General features: G+C 55.0%; 1 protein-coding gene across 2 annotated transcripts in view; it reads left to right on the top strand.

The window, feature by feature from the left end:
* The window catches only part of PLCG2 (phospholipase C gamma 2), a 133,361-nt gene that overhangs the window by 89,068 nt on the left and 20,401 nt on the right, over positions 1-23,892 (top strand). For both annotated transcript variants that reach the window (XM_058675174.1, XM_004584054.4), the window contains exons 10-25: positions 2,180-2,281; positions 2,858-2,976; positions 3,454-3,539; positions 4,353-4,473; positions 7,023-7,191; positions 9,886-9,990; positions 10,405-10,494; positions 10,906-11,081; positions 12,628-12,828; positions 13,924-14,043; positions 18,297-18,477; positions 19,516-19,587; positions 20,173-20,282; positions 20,945-21,041; positions 22,087-22,153; positions 23,507-23,664. In XM_058675174.1, the coding sequence (XP_058531157.1) occupies positions 2,180-2,281; positions 2,858-2,976; positions 3,454-3,539; positions 4,353-4,473; positions 7,023-7,191; positions 9,886-9,990; positions 10,405-10,494; positions 10,906-11,081; positions 12,628-12,828; positions 13,924-14,043; positions 18,297-18,477; positions 19,516-19,587; positions 20,173-20,282; positions 20,945-21,041; positions 22,087-22,153; positions 23,507-23,664 (1,974 nt within the window). The remainder of the gene's footprint in view (positions 1-2,179; positions 2,282-2,857; positions 2,977-3,453; positions 3,540-4,352; positions 4,474-7,022; positions 7,192-9,885; positions 9,991-10,404; positions 10,495-10,905; positions 11,082-12,627; positions 12,829-13,923; positions 14,044-18,296; positions 18,478-19,515; positions 19,588-20,172; positions 20,283-20,944; positions 21,042-22,086; positions 22,154-23,506; positions 23,665-23,892) is intronic.

Genomic DNA, 23,892 nt, shown 5'->3' with positions numbered 1-23,892 from the left:
GTGCTGCCTAGGTTGTGTGTGTGTGTGTGTGCTCATGCTTGTGTGGATAGTCATGCATGAACACACACATACATGTACACACAGCCACGGTTACATGGAGAGTCATATCATGTATGCACACCAGCACATGTGTGTTCATTCACATGCAACACAATGCATACATCATGTGTGCGCATGAGCACACGTCTACCTGGATAGTCCCTTACATATGTACATACATGTGTGCACACTGAGCACATGTGTGTTCACTCAGGCTCACACACACACACACAATTTTTGTGTGAATACAGTCATGTTTTTTTCCCCTCAGTTTCTTGGAGTTTTTTAAAAACAACAACTCAGAGTGGTTTTAGATTCACAACAAAACCCAGTTCAGCTTCTTTTTCCAAGGTTTTACTGTAGAACATCTCTCACACACAGAGAGAACACCTCAAAAAGCTCAAAGTGAAGCTGGACCGTGAGTTTTCTGGGCCCAGGCAGCCTGGAAATCAGTGCAGTTTCTAGAGACAGTCCCAACCTTGTTCCCTCTCATTTGTGAGACATTCAGTCACAGGCAAGGACTGACGTAGAAGTGGAAGCCACACTTGACAGTTCATGTCTCCAGCATACAGTGTACTGTCAGGTCACAAGGCAGGGCATCCGTGGAGGCTGGGGCGGTGTGATGAGGCAGTGGTGCATGGCAGGTGAGTGAACGGGGTCAGGAGAGTCGCTTGGCCAGCCAGAGCTGAGAATGGAGAGGAATAAAGGCTATAAATTAATGTTCTTGGCCACAATGCCATGCAGGAATCGCGGGCAGTAGGGAGAGACCAAGCCTAGAATAGCCACCTGGTAGGCTTGCCTGTCGGTATAGCTGTAGCCCCACCTAGTGGTGATCAGTTTTATTGCAAGGAGAATGGCCCCTTTGCTGGGCCACCCTGGGAGATCCGGCTTGTGGGGCTCGGAGAAACAGCAGGGGCCACCTAGGAGTGGGCAGCCTGGGGCTCCTGTGTGGGGGTGTGTTTGGGGTGATGAACGCTTATTGCCTGCTGTGCCACCTGCTGTGGGGTGGGGCAGCTTTCCTGGAGGGTTACATTATTTCCTGCTTGCCCATTGTTAATGGAAATGAAGGCTTACAGCTCATTTAATTTTCCCTTTGGGCACGAGTTAAAACTAAACTAAACAACAACAACAAAAAAAACACTGTAAATCCATGGATGGAGGGGTGCCATGGTAGACAGGGGTTGAAAGGTCAGCCCCGAGGACCAGTCTGCTGGGTTACCTAATGGCTGGGAGCTCTGGTTTTCCCATTGGTGTGACCCAGAAAATGACACCGACCCCGACTTGTGAAGGACGCGTTCAGGTTGAGCCACTGCATGAGCAGAGCTGAGCACACCCATGGGGCTGCTGGGAGGCAGTGTAGCCTGTGGCCCTGAGTACAGGTGCCTCCTTGTAAGACCCCACGCCAAGCAGCTGCACTCCTTACCTCCTAGCAAAGCAAAGTTTTCATCTCATTTGGGGAGAAAGTTTCTTCCCAGCCGGTGCAGCTCCAGGTCCTGCTGTGGTATTCCTCCGGGTTTTAGGGTAGGGAGACCCCAGGGGTTTCGTGGTCATGTTAATTGCTGTTTGGTGCTCCTTTGCTAAGGGGCTTCCCAAGTCTCAGAGTGCCGTGTCTGAGCTTGGCTGGCCCCTAAAAAGAGGCTGTGTGATCTGAGTTTTGATTTATTTGGAACTCTCACCGTGTTCCTATGAGCTACGTGATTCTGCGTGATCTCTGTGATGTCCCTGACCCTCCGTGTCATTGTCACTAGCTGTCAGTGGCAACGAGTGACCCACAGAGCTACCATGGTCACCCAGATAGACTGTGGCCAAGTTGGGTGAGTCCACCCCAGCAGGTGGTGTGCCCCCTGCTGATTCACATGAAGCGCTAGCAGGGGCAGCAGCTGGCCAGCCACAGCCCACAGGCCAAATACTTATTTTGTAGATAACTTGCTCTCAGCTGTCTAGTTTGCCTGCTGACCCTGGGTGGTCCTCAGATCCTGAAGTGTGGATTTTCTGGCTGGACGCAGAAAACACTGGCCACCCCCAGGGGGAGGGCTGTGCGTGCCAGGAGACTTCAGCCTGGACACCCTGGCTGTGACTGGGCCCGAGGGGTCAGGGTCCTTTCCTTTTGGTGACTTTTGGGCTTCTCTGTCCTGTGAAGGAGCACTGGGCCCAAGACCTGAACAAGGTGCGTGAGCGGATGACCAAGTTCATTGACGATACGATGAGGGAGACAGCTGAGCCCTTCTTGTTCGTGGACGAGGTGAGTGGCTGAGCTGCTTGGGGGCCCCGCCCGACCTGGGATTCCTATCTGTGTCCCCACCCCACCCCACCCCAGGCCACCTTTGCAGTTTTCTTCCGTGGGAGGATGTGGCGGTTCTGTGCTTGGCCAGGAGGTCAGTCCTCCAGCAGCCTGGGTCCTCCAGTGGCCTGGGTGCGTTTCTGGCCTTTGCCACTAGAGGGCAACAGCCAGCAGGTTGAGAGTCATACAGGTGAAAGATTCTCTCTTTTTCTCTCTAGTATGCTCCTGTTTAAAAAAAAACCACAATGATTTTCCCCCTGGGAATTAGGATGTGAAATGTCCCACCTTTTTGGAGTTGAATCTGGTTACACTGTTGGGATGCATACTCTTGCAGTGTCAGATACTTGGCAGTAAACATTAGGAATGTTAAGACACGCAGGCCTATGAAACCTCGTGTGCTGACAGGGCCCGTGGCAGTCTGAACCACCATGGTAGTGATGTGGGTCATGGGACTGGAAGCTCCTCCCCTGCCCAGTCCCTTCCCTGGCCGCAGGTCAGCAGCCATCGGAGCCCACCTCTCGTGTGTGTGACTTCCAGTTCCTCACGTACCTGTTCTCGCGAGAAAACAGCATCTGGGATGAGAAGTACGACGTGGTGGACATACAGGATATGAACAACCCCTTGTCTCACTACTGGATCTCCTCGTCCCACAACACGTGAGTTCCATGACAGATGCTCCCGTGTGCTCGTCTGGAGGACTGTGCCAGACAGCGGGCACCACACTTCTCAGACTGGAATCCATAGAACCTTCTGGAAGGGGCTTGGGGTACACTTTTCTCCTCCCAGTTGACATGGCAATGAGAAGCCCCTCTCTGTAGCCCTGCAAAGCAAGTTGGCAAAGTTGCTTTGTTCAATTTGGGCATCTTGCGGTAGCTGCAGAGAAGCAGTTGCGCTGGTCATTATCAGACCGCTGTTTGTGGGTCATCTGGTGTGTGCTTGCCACCTACTGGACAGGCAGCCAGGTGGGAGCAACCTCACCCTCCTGCTCATGGCCTGGACATGTGCTGTCCACCTGTTCCTGGGCTGTCTCAGTGGTCACCTTAAATCTCAGGCGTTTGCCTCTGCGACAGCCTTCCCTGAGTTCTGCTAGGTGGGAAGAACTCTGGACCCTACCTGCCTCTCTCCCAACTCAGGTACCTCACTGGGGACCAGCTGCGGAGCGAGTCATCCACAGAAGCCTACATCCGCTGCCTGCGCATGGGCTGCCGCTGCATTGAACGTGAGTGGCCACATCCTGGCCGAGGCAATGCCATGTGTGAAACCTGGTGGTGGGCGGGGCAGGCCAGGATAGACAGAAGTGCCTGCCGCTTCTGCAGGCAGTATGGAGCCCAGGACCTGCCGCGTGGTCCTCGAGACAGAGCTGTGTCTGGAGCCCAGTGGGGCTGGTTTGGGGCGTGTCCCCATCGGACTGGGGCATCAATGCCAAAGATAGTCTACTCGTCTTGAGCATTCTTCACTTCCCCTGGAGCTGGTTTGGGAGCAGAGTGCATCCGTGTCCCTGAGGACTAGCAGGCGGCGCCTACAGTAACCATACATCCCATGTCACCTGCATGGCTGGGGTGACCCCGGTCTCACATCCTTTTTCTCCTCTGGTCCACCGTCTAGTTCCTCAATCTATAGTTCATGGTTACCCCACAGATGTCTGGGTTCATACTTTGATTTGCTGCATCAGCAGAAAGAGCAAAAGTGACAGGACCACGTGCAGCGCCTTTGCTGGGGGCTGAAGCTCTTGTCCCGTGGGAATATTTGAGTGACTTGTTGCAAATGCGTCTCATTCGCTCTTTAGCGTGTGATGCAAGCTGAAGTGAACCAGGTGACATCAGACGATAAAACACACTGTAGTCACTTGTGGTGATGCTAGGCGTCACATTACGTAAGCCCACAGGTAGCCACACAGGTGCAGGTGAGCTCTCGTGTTGGTGGCCCTCTGGGTCCTGCTAGCTGAGCTGGTGTGGGGTGGGGCTGGCCACAGTTCGGCTTGCTGTTAGTGAACGTGAGTGGTGGCATTGAGGCTGCTGCTTTTCTGCCCTAGTGGACTGTTGGGACGGACCCGACGGAAAACCCATCATCTACCATGGCTGGACGCGGACCACCAAGATCAAGTTCGACGACGTCGTGCAGGCCATCAAAGACCATGCATTTGTCACGTCCAGGTCAGTTGACAGGTTTCCTGCTGACCTTTAAAGAAAGGCAGCTGGGATGGGGCGGGCAGACAGACGGATGGACAAAGAGAGACAGATGCTGCCCAGCAACCGAGAGAGGTGTGAGCTGCATCCTAAGCCTCAGCGGAGCGTTGGTGCCCCCACAGGTCGAGAGTGAAGGAGGCTGTCCAGGGCTGTCCACTGCCTCTGCTGTGCACCCCGCGTTCTCCACCCGCCCCCCATTCTAGAGCCTACCCAGGGAGAAGGGCTGTCCACAGTTCCTTTTTGCTGGGATTCCTCTTTGCTGCCCAGTCTCCTGGAGGCCTGTGGGATCCAAAGCAGCTGGTGGAGGCAGCAGGTGGTGGTCATGCTGGTTGTGTGGGTTGATGCTGATGGTGGTGGTGGTCGTTGGTAAAATGGTGGTTGGTGATAACGGTGGTGATAATGGCTGTGGTGGTGGTTGGTAGTGGTAGTTGTAGGTGGTGGTGATAATGGTGGTGACGGTGGTGGTGTTGTGGTTGTTGGTGATGGTGGTGATAGTGGTGGTAGTAGTTGGTGGTGGGGTGATGGGGATGGTTGTGGTGCTTTGGTTCTCATGTTGTAAGATGTGGCAGTGGGGATTGCAGGTACCTGCCAGGGTTGTGCTGTGGGAGGAGTGTTTTGTGCTGTGTCTGGGGCACTGTGGGTGTCTGGGAACTCGATGTGTCATTTGCATTGCACGGCTGCACCAGGCTGTCTCTTCCCCTGGTGGGAAAGCTCTCCATCAGTGCCTGCTGTTTCTCTGCTTGGCAGCGTCCCAGCCCCTCTTGGTGCCCAGGAGGCACTGAAGGACGCCTGCTGGGGGTTGCCCCTTCCCTGGAGTCGGCTTTCTGGGAGCACAGGTGTTTGTGGCTGTGAGTCGGTCTTTGTGCACGGAACATGGCCTTGAACTTGTGCCTAGTGTTCTCATGTGCATTTTCCATGTGTGCTCGGAAGATCCCTTGTATGCAGGAATTTGAACATTGTTTTACACTGGGATAAATTTCTATTAATGTTTTGAAGTCCCATTATACATATGTAAATGATAAATATATACACATATGTGCAAATACAAAAATATACAAACACCTATCTATATGTTCAGTTTATACATACAAACATATATACCATCTTCAAATGACATGCCAACACTATATGCACATGTACTGAAATGACAAATATCCCTGGAAATACACACACATGCTCAAATGGACATGTCAATATTGGTGGGCTTGTGTTTGTGGAGTCGCCTGCTCTCTAGGACTTGAGCCCACACGCCGTCTCGAGCGTGTCTGAGGCTGTTGGCAGGTGCAGAGGGTGCTGGGAAGTCTGTCATGTGGCTTGCAGGTGCCCACGGGTCGGACCCAGGAACGCCGTGTCGTCCTGTTGTAGTTCCTGTTACATGGATGAGGCCCCTTGGCCATCTGTTCAGGGCCAGATGTTTTCCTTCTGTGCTCTTCCTTGGTGACTGCTGTTTGTGATGGCCCCATGCCCAGACCTGAGGGGCAGCACGGTGGGAGAAAACGTGCGTGTCGAGGTGCCCTCGTCCAGTGTACATGCTGGCTGTGCATGTCATCAGTGAACACTGACTGATGTTGTCTTGAAGCAGAAACGGCCGTGAAACAGGGTTGGGTGAGTGGTGGAGGTGATGGCTGTGATGCCTGCAGCCGCTGCCATTTCCAGGTTCCTGCTGAGGTGCAGCAGGTGGTGGCTCAAGGGCCTGCGTCCCCCACCCATGTGGGGGAGTTGGGTGCAGTTCTGCACTCCTGGCTTTGACCTGGCCCAACCCTAGCTGTTGCAGACACTGGGGGAGTGAACCAGTGGGGGGCTCTGCCCTTCAAGTAGATGAACAATATATTGATGAGTTGCTGAAAATCTTGTGACTAGAGGAGTCTTTTGCTCATAGGAATTTGTTGATCAGTGTTAGTCGCAACCTTGAGGGCTTAATACTGCAGGATAATGAGAACTGCCTGTATATGCCCAGCTGGAAGTGCTGTAGGAATACTCACAGGGTTACTTGTCTGAAAAAATATATTTATATGCTTGTATATGAGTAACATACAGATATGCATATCAGTGCTTACATATCAGTGCATGTGCTCAACATGCAGACACACAAAGCAGCGAATTTAGCATCTGTACAAAGTAACATGCACTGACATGGTGGAGGTGCCAGTGAGAGAGTGGCTTATGTTGATGACTTATGTTGATGACTCCAGGGGACGCACACACACACAGAGATGCCATCTTCACACCTTCTCTGTAGGTTTGAACTGAAAGCTGACTTAGCGCTTTCTCCTTGTGAGAGTTGAGAGATGGGAGAGTTGAGAGATGGGAGTGAGAGTTGAAAGAACTGAGACCAGGCACTGCAGGGCTTGGAGCTGGGGTGGGTGTTAGGAGGGTGACCGGAGTATGCCGGGGCTTGGGAGGACCCAGCCAAGTTCAGGCCTTGTGGAATCCCTGGGCCTGCAGGCCTTGGCAGGGGACAGATGAGGTGCCTAGGTGGGTACCCATGCCTGAGCCGCCTCTGTCCCTCCCTGCAGCTTCCCGGTGATCCTGTCCATCGAGGAGCACTGCAGTGTGGAGCAGCAGCGCCACATGGCCAAGGTATTCAAGGAGGTACTGGGCAACCTGCTACTCACCAAGCCTACGGAGGCCAGCGCTGACCAGCTGCCCTCGCCCAACCAGCTTCGGGACAAGATCATCATCAAGGTAGGACCTGGGGCGCTGCGCCTCTGTGTTCAGGGCACCGGCTGCCCCGGCCCTGGGGCGCTGCGCCTCTGTGTTCAGGGTACTGGCTGCCCCGGCCCTGGGGAGCTGCGCCTCTGTGTTCAGGGCACTGGCTAACCCAGCCCTGGATCCCAGATCCACTCTACTGAGCACCACAAGACTGCCTGATGCCTCTGTGTCCTTGCAGCTCAGGATGACCGCAAAACCCTTCTCCCAAGCTTGCAGGATGTGCCATGGGCACACCCAGCGTCTTCAGGCCCTGCTCTGTCAGCTCCTTGGGCATGAGTTGTCAACTAGGGTGTCACAGCCACCCCCATTCCCACCCCCCACTGAGAACCGTTGTTAGAATGCAGGGGTGGGGTGTGAACTTCCATGGGAAAAACGCTGCATCTTTTAAAATCAGCCTGTGTAGACCTTGGCATCTCCTGCTGCTGTGAATGTTGGCAACGCCGCTGAGGGCTTTGTTGCCGGCAGAAGCTGTGGGTGTTTCCAGAACACGTTTGTGGTTGTCACGGCTGTCTTTCTTGGTCTGTCCTCGTCATCACATCAGAGCACAGAAGCTTAGATACGCCTCTGGCACTGATAAGGCATTAGTAGGCGAGTGTGTCTGTGAATAATAGCAGATACTTATATCTGATAGCCCCATAGTTGCGTTTCAGTGTCACTGAGTCCCCTTGGGATTTCTTAGCGATTTACATTCCCGGAGGCATCGGCCATAGTTCCCAGTGTGTACTTGGACATTGGCCCCTCTGGTGGCAGTGGTGGCGTCTCCACTCCTCTGGGTCCAGCCTGCTGGAGGGTGCTGGGCAGCTGGCGTCTGCTTAGCAGGTGTGAGCTGGTGCCCGTGTGTGTCCCTGCCTCTGGGGATCTGGCATGAGAATGGTTACAAGGCCTGTGGCAGAGGCTGGGGTCTGGCCTCTGGCCAGGGAGTCGCTCTCTCCCCTCCCTCTGTGTCTCACTGCTGGCTGGCTGCGGGACAGCTGGTGAACCGCGTGGGAAGGGGCAGGGCGGCTCTGTAGGATCCCTCCCGTAGGGGTGCCAGGCCTGTGTCGAGGGCTCTACTCTCACAATCATGGCTCCCCGTGGCTGAGAGCCTCGGCACCCTGGGCAGCATGTGGAGCTCCCAGGAAGAAGGCGAAGGCAGGGCAGGGGTGCAGCCTCTTGGTGTTTGTGGTGTCTCAGCCCTCTGTGGCTGAGGGCTGCAGGTGGCCCAGCTGTGTGTATACTTCTGCCCACTTCCTGGTCCCAGCTCTTACACTGGGATGGGGAGCACCCCTTTCCCCGCCCCCTCTCTCCTGTATCCATGGGCTTGTGTGGCCTTTGCATCCTGCCTTGGGAAAGGAGGCAGGAACAGCTTCTGCTGCCTTATGCCTCTGAGACGGGCCCCGGCTGGGTGTGGCCTGAACTCTTCTCATGCCCAGCTTTGTGTGGGTGCCGGCCAGCAGATCTCCCATCCCCCACCCACCCTGCAGGCATGGACACTGAGCCATGGAGGCCATATGGCTCCAACACTGTCACTTGGTCCCTTGCTGCCGAGGAAATAATTCAAGGCCAAGGTCCGTGACCTTGGGAGCCTGGTCCTAGGCCTGTACCATGTTCCTGATGGGGCCCTTGAGCCATCCTGGGCGGTTCACCTCCCAGACCTGTTGCCTTGCAGGAGCCAGCAGGGGTTATCGCATCCCTCTTTGACCAGTGACGTGACTGTCACTCAGCTTGTCCCTCGGCCAAGGCCGTACAGCTGGGGAGGTAGCTGGCCGTGACTTCCAGGTCCGACTGCGGCCTCAAGCCCCTTCTCCGGGTCGCAGCAGCCGTCAGTGTAGAAACATCATCCACAGTGGTGCTCACACTCACCTTGGTGAGCGTTGTCGTCCCGGTCTTGGTGCGGCCACTGGCCTGGAGTCACACAGCCAATAGCACAGCAGCACGGCGGCTCGCACCCTGGTTTTCTTGCTCCAGATCCCCAGCGTGGCTTGCCCTGCTCTGCCCAGCCTCTGTGCCCTGGGGTGTGAGTACTGGCTGGGTGTGGGGACCCTTTATTTGCTGAGTATTTCTGGAGCACTTCTCTGGTGAGTGAGCTAAGTGGTGTTGGCACAAGAGATGCAGCGGATGCCAAGCACGGTGCCCGCCTTGGGTTTGCACTCCTGTATGGACAAAAGGAGACAAACTGAGCCACTTGCGTAGGGCTGTGAAGATGAGAACACCAAAGTGGGGGTGGAGTGAGGGGGCCGCAACCTTGAGGCAGAGGGTGGGTCTGTTTTAGACATGGTGGGAAGGAAAGCTGCGGTGAGGAGGCAGGCGGGCACACGAAGAGGGCATGTTGGGGGACTGGCCTTAGGGATCGCTGACAGCTGAGAAGTCCCGTGGCAGGTGGCCTGCAGCCTGGAGGCCCTGGGATGCTAGTCCTGTGACTCCGGCCAAGTTTCTGGGCCTCAACCAGGGAAGTCAAGGTGTGAGCCACTGGCTGGGGCTGGAGCCCGAAGGCCGCCAGCTGAGAAGCAGGGCAGGTGCCAAGGGTGTCCTGCTCTCAGGGCCAGTGGCCAGTGCACAGGCCCTGAGGTTGGGGAGACGCTGTGCTGCTTGTTGGCCAGCCGGTGTGGATGGCTCCTTGCTGGCCATGCAGACCCCTGACGTTGGGTCTCGAGGGAGACAGCCACTGTGTCTTTTTCCCCCCGTTAGCATAAGAAGCTGGGTCCCCGGGGTGACGTGGACATCAACATGGAGGACAAGAAGGACGAGCACAAGCAGCAGGGTGAACTGTACATGTGGGACTCCATTGACCAGGTGCGCTTCCTCCCAGCCCCCGGCCCTGCCACCTGCCTTATGGAAAGGTAGATACATAGAAAGATCTTCTGTCTGCTGCTCCACTCCCCGAGTGACCACAGTGGCTAGAACTTGGCTGATCCGAAGTCAGGAGCCAGGAGCCTCTTCTGTGTCTCCCACATGGGTGCAGGGTCCCAAGGCTTTGGGCCATCCTCCACTGCTTTCCCAGGCCACAAGCAGAGAGCTGGGTGGGAGACAGTCCAACTTGCAGAGTTCTGAAAATGAACAAGAGAAGGCCAAAGTATGCTTTTTTTTTTAAGGGTGTTTTCCCAAAGAGTCAAGTTTAGTTGAAATCAGTGAGAGTTGAGGTGGTGTCTTGTGGGGGTGGGGGCGGATTGATGGGTTGGGGGAAAACTGGCTGATCTCCCCTTCTAGAAGTGGACTCGCCACTACTGTGCCATCGCTGACGCCAAGCTGTCCTTCAGTGATGACATTGAGCAGACTGTGGAGGAAGAGCCGCCCCAGGTAGGCGGATACCCCGCTCGTCTTGTCCTGCTGGCTTGACTGGCATCCCACAAGACCTGTATCAGAACTGTGTGTGGCTGCTCGGCACTAAAAAGATTGCCTGTTTGAGTCCCCGGGGCCTGGCTGGCCGGCTGGCCCGGATGCTTGGCCAGTCAGGTTTACAGCTCTTTGCTGCTCTCCGAGAGTCCCGTTGGCCTTGGGTCTGGGCTCCCTGGGGATGCTGTTGCACTCCCACCCCACCCCGTGCAGCTGCCTGGGGTGGATGCCCAGCGTGTCAGGACTTGGAGACTTCCTGAAGCAGAATTGAGGGCTGCGGGCGTGGGGGTGGAGGGGTGATCTCATGACGGTGGGAGTGGGTCACAGGCAAGTGGCTACAGCCCAAGACCCCTCTTGTATGTGTGGCCTGTCCAGGATACGCCCCCCACGGAGCTGCATTTTGGGGAGAAATGGTTTCACAAGAAGGTGGAGAAGAGGATGAGTGCCGAGAAGCTGCTGCAGGAGTACTGCGCCGAGACGGGTGGCAAGGACGGCACGTTCCTGGTGCGCGAGAGCGAGACCTACCCCGACAAGTACACGCTGTCCTTCTGGTAAGCTGGGAGCTGACCCGGTGGGCCTCCTGGTTGAGTGAGCTGTGCTGGGCTCCCACCAATGTGTGCAGAGTTTGAAAAGTACCCAAAGCCCCTGGGAATTGGGATGGAGGACATCTAGACGTGAAACAGTTCATAAGCAATAAAAAAAATAGCCATAAGTGAAATGTGAGCTTTTAAGATAAAGATGGGGGTCAGGTGCAGTAGACTAGTGGCTAAAGTGTTGGGATCCCTTATGGGTGCTGGTTCTAATCCTGGCAGCCTGGCTTCCCATGCAGCTCCCTGCTCGTGGCCTGGGATAGCAGTTGAGGATGGCCCAAAGCCTTGGGACCCTGCACCCGTGTGGGAGACCCGGAGGAGGTTTCTGGCTTCAGAGCAGCACAGCTCCAGCTGTTGTGACTGTTTAGGGAGGATATCAGCAGACGGAGGATCTTCCTCTCTGTCTCTCCTCATCTTTGTATATCTGATTTTCCAATAAAAAATAAAATAAATCTTAAAAAAAAAAGATGAAGATGGGACGTGCCCCTGGGAGGTGCAGGCCCACCTGCTCGCCCTCCTGTTGGTCCTGGAGTGTGTGATGAAAGCCTCCTCAGCCTCCTGAAACCGCTGCCGCCTCTGGCAGCTGGGGGGATGGCCAGAGGTGCCCTTAGAGAGCAGTGGTAGTGATGTCACGAGCCGGATCCTTCGTTCATTCATTCATTCATTCATTCATCCTGACCTCCATCACTAAATGTATGGAGTACTTGCTGTCGGTAGGTAGAGTAACTTGGTAGTGAGCAGACGGTCTCTGGAGAAGTAGTCGTGCCTGGACTCGCTGTGCCTGGCACGCCTTGGAAATATGTGGCCAAGCCTGTGTCTGCATGGCGCGTGTCTGCACCTGTGTTTTCTGGTGACTTCAGTCAGTGATACCGTGTCGTGGTTCTTCACCTAGGGCTTCCCTTGCAGGAAGGCATGGTCAGGGAGCTGGAGATGGTTGACGGCGTAAGGGAGACTGTGGGTTCTTTGCAAAGGCCACTCCACCTCACACACAGGCCTGGAGCATTCACAGGTTTTGCTTTCTGTGGGGGCTTGTGGGATCCGTCTCCATGGAGACCCAGGGTTGACTGCGTGCTTGTTGCTGTGATCAGTGTGACAGAAAAAATGCCAGGGATTGTGCGAGTGTGTAGTGGAGGGAGCTCCGCTAGGGTAGTGTTGGTGCGCGGGGACAGATGTGAAACTCGAAGGGCCTGATGCGGTGCTGGGGGACAGTGAGGGCTGACACACTGGGAGAAGATGAGACCTGTGGCTGGAAGTCGCACCAGCAGCTCAGGAGCTTCCGAGCCTGTGGCAATCCAGGCTCATCCCGCTTGTGGTCGTGGTCTCTTCTGGGAGCCACTCTCCCATCCAGAAGGTTCTGTTATCCTGGCGAAAGCACCAGGCCCTGCAGACGCGTTGAGTCTCTTCTGGGAGCAGAGGGGAGACCAGGTGGCCGCAGCGGGAGTCATCCTCCGGGTCCTGGCTTGGGCTCTCCGCCTCCCAGGCACTGAGGGCCTCTGATTCCCTGCAGGCGATCGGGCCGCGTGCAGCACTGCCTGATCCGCTCCACCGTGGAGGGCGGCACTAAGAAGTACTATCTGACTGACAACCTCAAGTTCACCAGCGTCTATGCGCTCATCCAGCACTACCGTGAGGCACACCTGCGCTGTGCCGAGTTCGAGCTGCAGCTCACAGACCCCGTGCCCAACCCTAACCCGCATGAGTCGAAGCCGTAAGTCTCTGGGGTTGAGTAGGGCAGAGGGAGGCACGCAGCCCGTGGTCAGGCCTGCCCGTCACAGGAGCGGGTGCTGGGCTGCGCTGGGCCCCGTTGCCCTGGGAGTGGGAGAGGATGGCGAGTAGCCACGCTCCTGCTGCTTCCTTTCGACCTTTGTTCTTCCTCTCCTCCCCCTCTCCTTCCTTCCCTCCCTCCCTCTTTCTCTGCCTCGCCCTGAGGTCTCAGGCTTTGGTTGTTGGTTTTGGGCCCACGGCATGTTTCTGCTGCTTGGAGCTCTTTCCTTGTGTGTTGTGACCACAAAGAAGGAAGAACTGGGAGGGTTCTCCTCCATGTCTTCCTTCGGGAGAGGGGCTGTCAGAATATGCCTGGCCACAGGTCAGCACATTCTGGAAGTAAAGTTAAAAAAAAAAAATAGGTCAAAATGCACATTCTTGTGGAAGTCAGGCACCTTTTCCAGTCCCTTTCAGCTGAATTTCCTTTTGGTTTTTCTTTTTGAAGTTATTTTATTTTAAAGACAGTTATATAGAGAGACAGAGGGATGTCCCATCCACTGGTTCACTGGGCTGTTCTGAAACCAGGGGCTTCTTGTGGGTCTCCCACGTTGGTGCAGTGGCTCCAAGCACTTGGGCCTGCCTCTGCTGCTTTCCCAGGTACATCAGCAAGGAGCTGGATTGTAAGCGGAGCAACCAGAACTGGACCCGGAGCCCACAGGGGATGCTGGTTCTGCAGGCAGAGGACTAGCCGCTGCACTGGTCCCTGGGTTCCCTTTTTCTGCCTTTTCACATCTTAAGGAAACTCTGTTGCTCTGGCATCGTCGCTGGTGCTCCTGCCCCTCATGATCTGAGTGGCTGCCCTTGCAGGCTAAGGTGGCCAGGTGATGCTCAAAGCAGCTTATCCTCTCGCTCCTAGTGCCCTAGGTCTCCTGGTGGGCTTGTCCAAACTTGCTATTTTCCACGATGGGTCTGTCTGGGGTTGCCCCTCTGAGAGTTTCAGGTTCTGGGTTGCTGGATGTGATGACTGGCTCCATGCTCTGGTGGCCCCTGTCCACCTGGGAGGGCTCTCACCTGCCGTGTCGCTTGCCCGGGCCTGCAGGTGGTTCTATGGTGCGCTGAGCCGTGGGGAAGCCGAGGACATGCTCATGAGGATCCCGCGGGACGGCGCCTTCCTGATCCGCCGGCGGGAGGGCAGCGACTCCTACGCCATCACCTTCAGGTAGGAGGGACAGGTGGGGAAGGCAAGGCTGGCGCTTCAGGTGGAGTCCGGTCCCGGGGTGTCCTGTCCCGCAACCTGGACAGATAAGAACAGGAACAGCAGTCGTGGCCCTGCAGTCCCTCTCTGGGCTGAAAATCTGAATTCAGACTCTGAAACTTCTTGAGTGCCCATGTGACGCCACAAGAGGACAGGTCCACACCTGACCTCCCTAGGTGGGTCACGGTCAAAATGTAGGTGCTCTGACAATACTCAGGAATGACCTGTGGGCCGCGTGTACAAGATATCTGTGAAATGTGAAGGAGTTTGTGTGTAGACTTGGCTCGTAGCCCCTGGATGTCTCGTATTGTAATTGTAAATATTCCCAAACTCAAATAAGTAAATAAAGCCCAAATCCAGAACACTTGTGGTGTTTGGATAAAGGGGGCTGGGCCTGCACCATGTCGTGTGGTGGCTCATTTTATTTTCCACTTCTTCTGGGGTGGTGTGATGACCACGATCCCTGTTCCTCAAAGGGGAAACTGAGGCACAGCAAGGCTCAGCAAGCCCTGGGAACGTGGGGCGGGAGGTCTGTGCTGTGACAGGTGTGGTCCTGGTCCATCCTCAACTGTCACTATCTCAAGGATTGTGGTTCCCTAGTGACATCCCCAAATGTCCAATTTCTCCTTCCTTCCTTCCGTCCCTCTGTGCCCCAAGGGCTGCCCCTCTCCGTTCTTTTCTGGCGGTGCTGTAGCCTGCTGTGCATGAGTTCCTGTGTTCCAGACCGCCTTTGAGTGCTCATGTGACTCGGTTGCTCCACTTGTCATGGGCAGCTCTAATAATGACAGGAGTGGGCACAGAGGTCCAGAGAGGCCAAGCAAGTTGGCTGTCAGGACTCGGGTGCGGGCCCATCCACCTCCACAGCTCATGCTGGTCCCTCCAAAGCGTCCAGCAGCAGGAGACACGTGGATCACCTCAGGCTGGGGGCATCGTTAGCTCAGTCTCCACCATGACGTGAAACAGTGAGATACTACACCCAGAGACTGAGTTCCTTGATGTGCGGAGTGGGCGGCAGTGGGGGCTGTGGCCTCCCAGCTGCTCACCTGCCACCCTGGTGAGTGCAGGCTGGCCCTGGCTGTCTCTGCCCTCTTCCCTGTCGCCTGGCCCATGCTCCCCCTCAATATATAACAAATTACACCTGCAGCTGAACCACCAAGGTGGAAAGTACCCAACACATATCTGGACTTTCTGAGGACACAGCTTAATGGAATGTGGTTTGGAAAACAAAACTGTATTTCTAAGGTGCAAAGTTGCTTTTTTTTTTTCTAGATTTATTTTATTTTTATTACAAAGTCAGATATACTGAGAGGAGGAGAGACAGAGAGGAAGTGGAGCTGCCGGGATTAGAACCAGCAGCCATATTGGATCAAGGCAAGGACCTTAGCCACTAGGCCACACTGCTGAGCCCAAGTTGCTGTTTTTTTAAGGCACTGAGGGTGCCTACAGAAATGGCAGCTGCACAATTTTTTTTTCTGTTTAACTGAGAGAAGCTGCATACTTATCATACTTATGTTTTGCTTTATACCTCCATGGACGCAGCATAGAATGGCTGCACCAAGAGAATGAATTCCACATGCTTATTTTGTGTGTGTGTGCGTGTGTGTGTGTGCGCGCGCTAAGAGCATTTAAGATCTTGTCTCCATTTTCATAAATACCTGTGGCGGGAGGGATCTCCCTCCCTGCTCGTCCCGCTGGACGGGTATGCCCTCTCCTCCTCGTCTCCCCGCCATGTTGCAGCCCCGAGGACCTGGCCACCACTCTTCCCCACTCCGTTTTGCGTGAGCTCAGCTCTTTGCACAGTCTGCATGCGGGTGTAGCTGTGCTGGGCCTGTTGCTCTGTGCCTGGCTTCCTTTGGTTTCGTGAGACGTCTTCCCTGTTCCTTGCTGTTGCTGAAGTCAGACTCCCTCTTGGAAAGGCTGAACACAAGCCGTTGTGTGTCCACCCTGCACTTGCTTGACCCATCTGTCTGCACTGGTTGGCTCCCTGTCTTGGCTACCGTGAGTAATAACAAGGAGAGCCCTCTGATGACTGACCTTGGTCGCTGCGCTGTATAGCCAGTTGTGGTATCATTGGGTCATTGGGCAGTTCTGTTAAGTGTCTGACAAATTGCCATAATGGCTTTCCTCATTTATATTCCAGTCACCCGTGTATTAGAGTTCCCTTTTTTTTTGCACATTCTTGCCTGCACTCATCTTTAGTCTGTTTGATAATAACCAATTCTAACAGGTATGCAATGATCTCATTGTGGTATTAATTTACATTTCTCTGATTAGTGGTGAAAAAATTTTTTTCATATGCATGTTGGGCATTGCTAATTTTTTTCCTCAAAAAATTTATTTATTTATTGAAATGGTACAGTGACGAGAGAAAGAAAGAGTAAGGGATGGGGGTCCAGGATGGAGGGAGAGAGATGGCTCAGTCTGCCCAGCCATGCACCTTCTCCCTGCTGGCTCACTGCCCACGTGGCTGCAGTGGCCAGCGCGAGCCCAGGAGCCCCAGGAGCCCCAGCTGAGTCTCACACGTGGGTGGCAGAGACTCAAGCACTTGAACCACCATTGCTGCTTCCCAGGCAATTTGCAGCAGGTTGGCTCCGGAATGCAGCAGCTGGGATGTGAACTGGTACTCCGCAGTGGGATGCTGGAGCTGTCAAAGTGGCAAGCACAGTGCCACAACACTAGCACCTCTGTATCTTTTGAGAAATGTCTATCTAGACCCCTTTGTCTGTTCTTAAAATCAAGCAGTTTTCTTGTTACTGCATTGAGCTCCTTGTATCCTTTGTGTATTGGTCCCTCATATGTGGTTGGCAAACATGGGTTTTCTCTGCTCTGTTGGTTGTTTCCTTGCCTGTGCAGGCCCTTCTTGGGTTCGTCCAGTCCCATTTGCCTGTTTTTGCTCTTGTTGCAAAATCATTACCCAGGCCAGTGTCATGGGGCTTTCCCCCTATTTTTTCCTAATAGCTGTACAGTTTGTTTTTGAGTTTTGTCTTTGATCCATTTTGAGTTGATGTTTGTACATGGTGTGAAATGATGCTTGAACTTCCTTGTTCTGCATATGGATGGCCACTGTCCACAGCACCCACTGTCCACAGCACGTACTGTCCACAGCACGTACTGTCCACAGCACGCACTGTCCACAGCATCCGAGGTCCACAGCATCCGAGGTCCACAGCACCCATTGTCCACAGCACCCGTTGTCCACAGCACCCATTGTCCACAGCACCCACTGTCCACAGCACCCACTGTCCACAGCACGCAGTGTCCATATCACCCACTGTCCACAGCACCCGTTGTCCACAGCACCCGTTGTCCACAGCACCCGTTGTCCACAGCATCCGAGGTCCACAGCATCCGAGGTCCACAGCACCCGCTGTCCACAGCACCCGTCATTCAAGTGCTGTCTGTGCCGCATTGTCTGATCTCCAGTCGACTTCCACTTTTACTGAAAGTTGATTGACTGTGTGGATTTATCTCTCTTCTGTCTTGTTGATGTGTCTGTTTTTGTGCAGTTACCATGCTGTGGTTTTTACTATACTGTAGTTTTTAGTATATTTTGAAGCCCCACAGTGTGATAGCTCTAATCTTGTTCTGCTTATTCAAGGTTGGCTATTTGGGGTGGACTTTATTTATTATTTATTTAGCTAAGATTGTGTTGGCTGTCAACCTTAGACACTTGCTTTTTCAGTGCTTTAAAGATCTGGTTTGGTAATTTTTTTCCTACCTCTTGTTTCAGAAGGATAAGGAAATTACATACTTCTTTTTAGGGAAAAACTCGTGGATGTATTGGTTGGGCCACTGAAGACACAATTGAAGGATTTGGACCTCAGGTTGCAGGTGCACGGCCTAAATGTTGTAGAGTTAATGTGTCCATAGTCAACATTTAACAAAATGAGTGGTGGCCATGTGTCAGTGAAATACTATAAAAACCAATGGTGGGCAGATTTGACCAGGGCCGTAGTTTGCAAATCCCTAGGGTGTTTCCAAAGTTCTCTAGTTTGGGAGGAAAGGGCAACGTACCAAGGCACTCAGCAATATCTCTTCTGAGTTTTCTAGATCTCTCTTGGAATCAGCCCTCAGCGTTGTCTGGTGTTCAGCCCTCACAGGAGGACTGTGCTCTGTTGACTTAGCCAGTCCCCGAGGATTGACATTACAAACTATCGCTCAGCTCGAGGGGCCACCAGGGTCTCGGTGTCTCAGCCGCTGTGGTCTCCCCCTTCCAGGGCCAGGGGCAAGGTGAAGCATTGTCGTATCAACCGCGATGGCCGACACTTCGTGCTGGGGACCTCTGCCTACTTCGAGAGCCTCGTGGAGCTCGTCAGCTACTACGAGAAGCACACGCTGTACCGCAAGATGAGGCTGCGCTACCCCGTGACCCCCGAGCTGCTGGAGCGCTACAACATGGTAGGAGGCTGGCAGCACGGAGGACATGGGGAGGGCAGTCAGACACAGAGAGCCTGGATGGGAAGGCAGATGAGCAGATCCAGACTGAGCTGTGAAGATTCCACTGCTGAGGGACACAGGTCCCGGGCAGACGTCAGCCTGACGACTGGGAAGGAAGCTGCTGTGATTGGGATGCAGTGAGCCCAGGTAGCGGGGAGTTAATAAGGAAGATAGTGAACAGGGGGCTGGACTCTGTGGCCCCACGTGGAATCCTATTGGATGAATCCCCGCTTTGATTGCCAAGATCACCTATCCCAGCCATGTGCCAAGAGCTGCTCTCGAGGCTGGGAACCCCAGGGTCCATGTCGGCTCCTGGGAGCCGTGGCTTCTCCAGGGTGTCCCATCACACAGTGGAGATGTTTGGGGGCCATGTGAATTACAGGTATGCCCTGGACAGGGTAGGCACGACAGGGCACTGCTGGGCGTGCGGCCCAGAGAAGGGAGCTGGGTGGAGGAACCCACCATGGGGGGAGGGTGGGGTGGAGAATCCCAGATTCTATGTAATTACAACACAATGTAATTAATGAATAAATTTAATTAAAAAAAAAAAAAGAAGGGAGCTGGACCCTGCAAGGCACTAGGAGTGTGTGGGTCCAGGGAGATGGGAAGGGAGGTGTGGCTCTGGGCAGGGGTAGTGGCCAGGACACAAGCCCTGAGGTGACAGGGACAGGAAGGCAGGTGGGGGGCCAGTGCAGTGCCCGTGTCCGTGCTGTGTGGCTGTCTGCACAGAGGCTGTTTCAGAGAGCTGAGTGCATGCCTGCAATACTCACCAGGCCTGGCTGCGGGGCTGGGAGGACGCTGCTGTGATTTGGGGTGGTCTACACACTTGGGAGAGTGGCCATGTAGCTCCCTCCTGTCTACCAGGAGTTGCAGGGGGTTGTAACTCCTCCACCGAAGAGGAGGCAACCCTGCACCCCCATGGCCCTCGCTCGAGGGGCCGGTGTGCAAGCATGGACTGTCCATTCCTTTTCTTTTATTCTTTATGTTCTCTTCTTTCAGGAAAGAGACATCAACTCCCTTTATGATGTCAGCAGGATGTACGTGGATCCGAGTGAGATCAACCCCTCCATGGTACGAACACTGCCAGGTCCCAGGGTGGCGCAGGTCCCACCCCACCTGCTACCCCCATGGCTGCTTCCACAGGGCCAGGAAACCGTCTGGAAAACATCCCCTTCCTTCCTTTCTTTCTTTGAGAAGATCTGATGATTGACAAGATGTTGACTAAGGGCAGGGAAAGGGTTAATACAATTCTGCTTAGATGCCTGCCACCTTCTTGCTAAATCCTGAGTCACCTTTGGGCCACAGGGGTTCTAAGCCTCTTTCCTCATGTTTTGCTTGCTGGCACAGCCTGTGGCACCTCTGCACCTGGCCAGTGCTAGCTCATACCCCTACCCGCCCCTGACTCTGTTGGGTGTTCTCCTGCAGGGAGGGGTGGGCTGTGCCTTAGCCCCCAGCCCTGCCTTGCTCTTGGCCCTTACCGGTCACCCCATCACCACCCTTTTTGGGTGCCTTTGCAGTGCCAACCTGTTTCCAGCAGGTGGCGCTGTTACAGCACTGCTGAAGCCTCTGCTTCCTGATGAGACCCAAGCGGAGCCCGTGAAGGCTGGGGTTCCCCGCGGCCCTGCCTGACCTGTTCCTCCTTCTCTTCCCTGGAAGCCGCAGAGAACCGTGAAGGCTCTGTACGACTACAAAGCCAAGCAGAGTGATGAGCTGAGCTTCTGCCGCGGTGCCCTCATCCACAATGTCTCCAAGGAGCCTGGGGGCTGGTAAGGCTGGTTAGGGTAACTGGGCTGCCTGATCAGGGGCTGGTGAAGTTGGCTTGTCCTTTCCTGGAGATGCTTCTGCTACTGACTCCTCCTGCTCGCTGTGCTGGGCCGGGCCGAGTTCCTGGGCATGTGGATCAGTAACAGTTTGCGTCACGGTGGTGCCATGTCAGGTATGTGCTGGCATCCATCTCGTGCCATGGCACGTCATAGATCTCTGAGCTGGCAACGGCAGCTGCTGCCGACTGAGGTCTTAGCCTGTGCCAGGGTCACAGTTGGCTCCTTGCCGAATGCTTTTGCCCGCTTCATGGATGCAGCAATGAGGCTTTCCTCAGGCGCTTGCTCTAAAGTGTGCCAAACATGGAAGCCACATGCTTTCCCACAGATCTTCCAAATTTCCCAGACTCTAGACCCAAGATGCATTCAGAGGCTGGCAAGCCTCTTCTGCAAGATCCAAAGCGCGTCTCGGCCCAGCTAGGAGGTCTCTGAGAGCTGTACTGCCACCTAGTGGGCACTCTGCGGAGCAACCCCTTGGCTGTGACCACCTCCTGTGGCTGCCTGGCCACCTGGCCACCTGCCTTCCCCAGGGGCTCCGAGGCAGTACCTGAGGAGCAAAAGGAACTCTGGTGCCCAGTGTCGACTCAGGGCATGCGGTTTCCTTGCAGGTGGAAAGGGGATTACGGGACGCGGATCCAGCAGTATTTCCCGTCCAACTATGTCGAGGACATCTCCACATTTGATGTGGAGGAGATGGAAAAGCAGGTGAGTTTGTGCCCTCGGTCCCGGCCAGGCCATGGGTTGGAGAAGCCGCTGGAACCTCCCCACGCTGGATTTGTATGTGTGGTTGCTACATGTGGTCTCTGTGGAGCTCCGAAATAGGGCAGACAGGGAAATTGGGACTGTCCTCACACTGCTGCAGGTGAAAGTCGCCGTGACAAGCCAGTCACACTTTAATCAGGTTGTGCTGAGCTGGAAGGCTTGGAATATGCAGCACAACTCCCACTGGAGCCACAGTTGGCCTTTGTTTGGAGCTGCCTGTAAATGAAACACGCTGAATTTGGACAGCCAGATGCCCCAAATGTGCTCAGTATGGATGAGCCTGCTCCGTGTGAGCCTGTGCTAGCCTCCTCCGGTCCGGCAGGTTCTAGGAAGGACCACGGGCAGCCCCCTCACAGCAAAGCTGGAATCTTTGTAATGAGGCTTCCAGATCCCAAGGCAATCTGGAAGGGTTCCCTGGAGGAAAGGGCATTTGAGACTTCAGAGTCCAACAGGCAGAGGGAATGATGGGTGGGAGGAGCAGGTGTGTGTCCAGTGAGCTTGGCCTAAGCAAAGAAGTGCCCTCACTGAGTCTGGGCTGGGTGTTTGTCCGCAGCACACCCTGGCTTGGTGGCAGGGACTGGGTTAATGCCAATGATGGCTGCGTGTATGATCTTGTCAGCCCCTGAGGCCAAATGCTATCGTTTTCAGTGGGCCCTGGTGTGGTTCCAGTGCGGCAGGAGGTGGAGATGGGTCAGACCTGGAAAGCCTGACTATACCAGGTTGCATGCTTGCTGCGGAATTTACAAAGCCAGTTGGCAGGGCTCCGGGAAGGCAGGGCCTCAGCTGCCTGCACCTGCACGCTGCTGGGTGCCCGTCGCCTGCATGCTCCATTATTCAGCACTCTCCCCATGGACACTTCCTGTAATGAAAATGCATTTTAAACAGTTCCACAGGCAGTGTCTCTGCTAAACGGTGTGCTTTGGAAAGCTGGTTGTCTTTTTATTATTCCCCTTACGACTGCCGTGAGTTATGTCTTGTTTCTTCATAGATTATTGAAGACAATCCCTTAGGCGCGCTCTGCAGAGGAATCCTGGACCTCAATACCTATAACATCGGTAAGTGCACACACGGCTGCCCTGGACCCGACCCCAGAACCGCCTAGGCAGGGCGGCAGATGTGCCAGGTCCTGGCTCAAGTTCCTGATGGCCACATTAACACTGTTGGCTGCTGGGACTCCATGGGCTCACCGCTTCTCGTCTCTGGTTCTCAGCTTCCCAGGGGCTCTGCTGGGGACCCAGGGATCCGGAAACCCAGGGTGGGGGCAGAGGGCAATGAGGGCGTGCCCCAGCATGGTCTTATCCGGTAGGCCATGGGTGTGATGAGCAGAGGGCTTCATGGAACCACGAGCCTGCCTACTTGTAAGGGCTGCAGGGCCAAGAGAGCCGATGTGGGCAGAAGGCCCCAGCAGCCTCTTCCTGGGGGCGGCCCTTGTGGCTGGCACAGGCATCAGCATTCCCTGCAGCCATCAATTCATGAACCCAAGTTTTCTGCCTCTGAGACACCCCGGGGACGCCTGTGCCTGCTTCCCTGGCCTTGGGACCTTGTCCTTCCATTGCCAGCTTTCTTGCCGCGTTTATTCCCCACCCCCTCCAGTCTACCCTGCCACAGTCCAGCCGAAGTGTCTCCTTAGGGCCCAAGTACCCCTGCAGGTTAACAGAGGGGCGCAAGCCACCTGGCTGCACAGGGCTCGGGGGTGAGTCGGGTCGATCTCAGCCGTAGCCTTGCCACACTGGCCTGTGTGCCCATTTGATGGTGATGCATGAGTGTCTCCTGGAAAGAAGAAAAAAAAGTGCCTGCCAGGGGAGCAGTTGCAAGAGTCTGATAGGAAGTACTGAGTGGTGGTCCACTGGGAGAGTGCTCCCCTCTGAGGGCTCAGGAATGCCAGCTAGTCAATTGTCCCACCGAGTTTTCCATCTCTCAGCCTGCATTCTGTGTTGCAGGCGTTCCCAGCACACAGAGGCCATCCCAGGCCTGGCTCCTGGCTTTCAGTTCCTGCTGGCATCCTCGGGGCCCTGGCTTGTGCCTCCTCCCTCACACGCTTCATCTGTTGTTTTCCTGTCTCATGCCTCCCTCTCCTTTCCTTCACAAGACAGGTTTATCCTAAGTCGGGGACTATCTTGGGTTGCAAGCCTTCATTCAAGCATGTCTGCCAAGTCCTATTTTATGGACAAGGGCACAGGCACAGGTGCTGGGGACTTGGACCCAGCCTGTGTGAGGACTCGGCTCGTGGTGCTTGAAGCAGCAGGGTGTGTCGGAGTCCACACACTGCTGATGTAACGGCGCCGCCACAGTTGGTGCCAGCCGTGGATGTGGCGACGGCCAACTGCTTTGGTTCCTAAAATAATGCCCTGACCTGCATCAGGCCTGCCCTTTGTGGGCTGATCAGGACTTCTGGTCTTCTCCCAAAGTGAAAATCCCACAGGGCAAAAACCAGAAGCAATTCGTGTTTATCCTGGAGCCCAAAAAGCAGGGTGATCCCCCGGTGGAGTTCGCCACAGACAGGGTGGAAGAGCTCTTCGAGTGGTTTCAGAGCATTCGGGAGATCACCTGGAAGATCGACACCAAGGTAAGCCCTCTGCTCACCTGGGCACAGGTAGGCCTGGTGTTCACAGGCCCCTGGCACTCTGCTGAGGCTGTGAGCAGGTGGGGCAGGTGCAGACAGTGGGAGCACCTCTGCTCGCCCTGGCTCGCTCTCAGTAGGGAGTGGAAAGGGGCAGTACACAGCAGGTGCTCACTCTGCATTTCCTGGGACCTGGAACAGGCTATGGGGACACAGCCAGCCTGGTCCTTTCTT

This window comes from Ochotona princeps, chromosome 16, assembly GCF_030435755.1.
Source record: "Ochotona princeps isolate mOchPri1 chromosome 16, mOchPri1.hap1, whole genome shotgun sequence".
NCBI lineage: Eukaryota > Metazoa > Chordata > Mammalia > Lagomorpha > Ochotonidae > Ochotona > Ochotona princeps.
This window is presented reverse-complemented; position numbering and strand designations above follow the sequence as displayed.